Genomic DNA, 3260 nt, shown 5'->3' on the forward strand with positions numbered 1-3260 from the left:
CCGTTGCCTTACCTGCAAATAATGCCTGCGCTAACCAATCAAATTTAACCATTGAAATGAACTGCCAGTTTCAATACCAAACCGTGCCAATCAACAGACATCTAGCCAATTAACTCCTCTCACAGTCGTCACGTGACAAGAGGGGAGTCGCATTTTCATTGGGCATCGTAGAGCTGCCTCCCGAGTTCATTTATGTGCAAGGAGTGAGTGATTGACTTTATCAGTCCAAGGACATCATTCGTCTGGAAAGGGGGGGAAGTTTGATCCTCTTTCTCACGGATCCCAGTAACGGGAGTTTCTCTCCCCCGTTTACCAAGCCTCAGGATTGTTATTTCGTGTTTAACTTTTTGATTTATTCAGAGAGGCTTAACCAAGCTCCGCATTCTCTTCCTCCAGCGAAATTTGAACTTTACTCCGAAACCTGGGTTTTAACATCTATTTTCTCCTTTCACGTTTGTTTTTGTCGATAGAGACTAATGACTATGCTCCTTGATAGCGGTCCGCAGTTCCCGTCACTAGGAGTTGGAGGGTTTGGGACACCGAGGCACCATGAGCTGGGGAACCGAGACCCAGGACTTGGGCTCAATCCGTTCTCAGATTCATCTCACTCGGCAGCTTTTAAGATAAGCCCCGTTACCCACGATATCGCTTCCAGCCAGACATCGGCTTTCACCCCGCAAGCCACTGGATATGCGGCTGCCCTCGGACACCACCACGGCGGGCAAGTTGGTTCGTATGGCGGCGGAGCGTTCAATTCCACCAGGGACTTTCTCTTCAGAAACCGGGGAGCTGGCATCGGAGAGCCCGCAGCGACCAGTGCCCAGCATGGGATCTTCGCTGCTTCAGCGGGGAGTCTACACGGACCCCCTGGAATCTCGGACAACCCAGGACATCTGTTGTTTCCGGGGCTTCACGAGCAGACGGTGAGCCATACCTCCCCAGGAGGACACGTAGTCAACAGTCAAATGCACCTGGGTTTACGCGGGGACATTTTTGGAAGACCAGACCCGTACCGTCCTGTTGCGAGCCCCAGAACGGACCCTTATGGCACCGCTCAGCTGCATAACTACAACCACCCTATCAATATGAACATGGGGATGAATGTGCCGACACATCACGGTCCAGGGGCCTTTTTTCGATATATGAGGCAGCCTATTAAACAAGAACTGTCTTGTAAGTGGATTGACGAAAACCAGTTGAACAGACCCAAAAAGACTTGCGACAGGACTTTCAGCACAATGCACGAGATGGTGACACATGTGTCTATGGAGCATGTTGGCGGCCCGGAGCAGAGTAACCATATTTGCTACTGGGAGGATTGTCCGAGAGAGGGGAAATCCTTTAAGGCCAAATACAAACTTGTGAACCACATCCGAGTGCACACTGGAGAGAAACCGTTTCCCTGTCCATTCCCTGGCTGTGGAAAAATATTTGCCAGGTCGGAAAATTTGAAAATTCATAAAAGAACTCATACAGGTAATTCTGTCTAAACTTTTTTATTGAAATTAATTTTCATATCTGTTTAATTTGAAAGGTTTGCATAGTTTTGATTTTTGAATGTCTCACGAAAAGTTAGAGTGAAGTGTTATAGGTCGGAAAAGGCCGCGTTTTTATTTAGTCAAGACTATGTTAGAAAAACGAAAAACATATAGTCGGTTATTTCTGTTTGTGATGGCTTCAAAATAAACTGTCTATTAGAATGTACAACGAGCTGTACGAAAAGTTGAGAACTGGAAAGTTCTCAAGCCTGGGCGCAGAAATTGTGAAGGCTGTCCACTTGAATTTACGAAGCTGCAGCTGATTCGTGTGGCCTAAATTTGTTAGTAGCCCGTGATTTGTGTATTGTGTGCTGGCGTTTAAATACTCAACAAAACGTAAAGCGGTTAAGTATATGCGTGAGAAGTGGCGAAAGAGAATTTAATATGACGGTCCCTGTTTGTTCTGTGGGCCTCAATCAATTGCCAGTTACCTGTCTGGAATTATGCACTCGGTCACGCAAGCTGTTGAATATGAGCATGACTGGGGGTGGGGGGGATGGGGGCTGGAAGTATATTTGTACGCACAAAAATGACAGCAATAATTTAAAACAAAATTTATCAGAAGCTATACATAAAGATATTGAGGAGGTAAAACATTAATATTAAAATAATAAAATAGTAACAATGTGCAAACCTCGGGGAAACAGCGTTTCTGAAAAATAATAAGTATTTAGACAAACCACGCACTCATTCGGTATAATTGAGGCTTTCACCAGCTGTGTGACACAAATAATCACACATTAAATCAGTTTACACGTGTTGGTGTAAAATAATCAAATTTTCAGGGGTTGTAAAATTCGTCGTGTTTGTTTTCTCTTACAGGTGAGAAGCCGTTTAAATGCGAGTTTGATGGCTGTGACAGGCGCTTTGCAAACAGCAGCGATAGGAAAAAGCACATGCACGTGCACACTTCTGACAAGCCATACATCTGCAAAGTGTGCGACAAGTCCTACACACACCCAAGCTCTCTCAGGAAACACATGAAGGTAAGTAATGTTGCCATTACATTTTGCTACCATCGAGTCAATGGCTTAAATAGCATCAAGCCGAGTACACTGAGTCAAAACCCCTTGTAAGGCATATGCTTAAACTGAGGAATAGCATTTAGCATCACGTTTTTACTTTCAGGAGAACAGGGCTATAATTCTCATACTTGAAGTGGTAGTTAGTCTCTGACAAGTTCTATTCTCATACAAACTGAAAATTCCCCCCGGAAAATAGCCTCTGTTTAATCTACTTTGCGTAACATAAAATTATATTAACAAAATCGCGTTGTATTTTAAGTAATATCACTGCAATTGATGTCATTTTAACCACTATTTGAACAGGTACACGAGTCACAAGGTTCTGAGTCTTCTCCAGCTGCAAGCTCTGGTTATGAGTCGTCTACACCACCAGTTCTGGTCTCAGCAAATACAGAGGACCCGACAAAAACACCACCGACTGGCGTGCAAAATACACCCGCACACAGCGAAGGACTACCACCCAACTTTAATGAATGGTACGTTTAAAGCGACACGCAGGCGCTCAATGTGGACCATAAGGTTACAGAAACCTTACATAACAACCCAATCCATGGTGTGCAAAATTGCATTGGAACAACATGAAGAGATGAGAGTTTCCCAGCAGGCCTCGTCCATTCTCAGGATTCGAAATTTGTCATTTATTCCGAAATCCAAGAAAAACAAGTAGAGCATAAATAATAAAATAATACTTTCTAAG

At 44.1% G+C, this 3260-nt stretch overlaps 1 protein-coding gene across 1 annotated transcript; it reads left to right on the forward strand.

Annotated features, from left to right (window-relative positions):
- Window positions 1-476: 476 nt before the first annotated feature.
- Window positions 477-3049, forward strand: zic3 (zic family member 3 heterotaxy 1 (odd-paired homolog, Drosophila)). The gene is made up of 3 exons (XM_030765917.1): window positions 477-1476; window positions 2361-2524; window positions 2867-3049. The coding sequence occupies exons 1-3, from the start codon at window positions 477-479 to the stop codon at window positions 3047-3049; spliced, it is 1347 nt and encodes a 448-aa protein (XP_030621777.1).
- Window positions 3050-3260: the final 211 nt, after the last annotated feature.

Source organism: Chanos chanos, chromosome 2 (genome assembly GCF_902362185.1).
Source record: "Chanos chanos chromosome 2, fChaCha1.1, whole genome shotgun sequence".
NCBI classification, from domain to species: domain Eukaryota; kingdom Metazoa; phylum Chordata; class Actinopteri; order Gonorynchiformes; family Chanidae; genus Chanos; species Chanos chanos.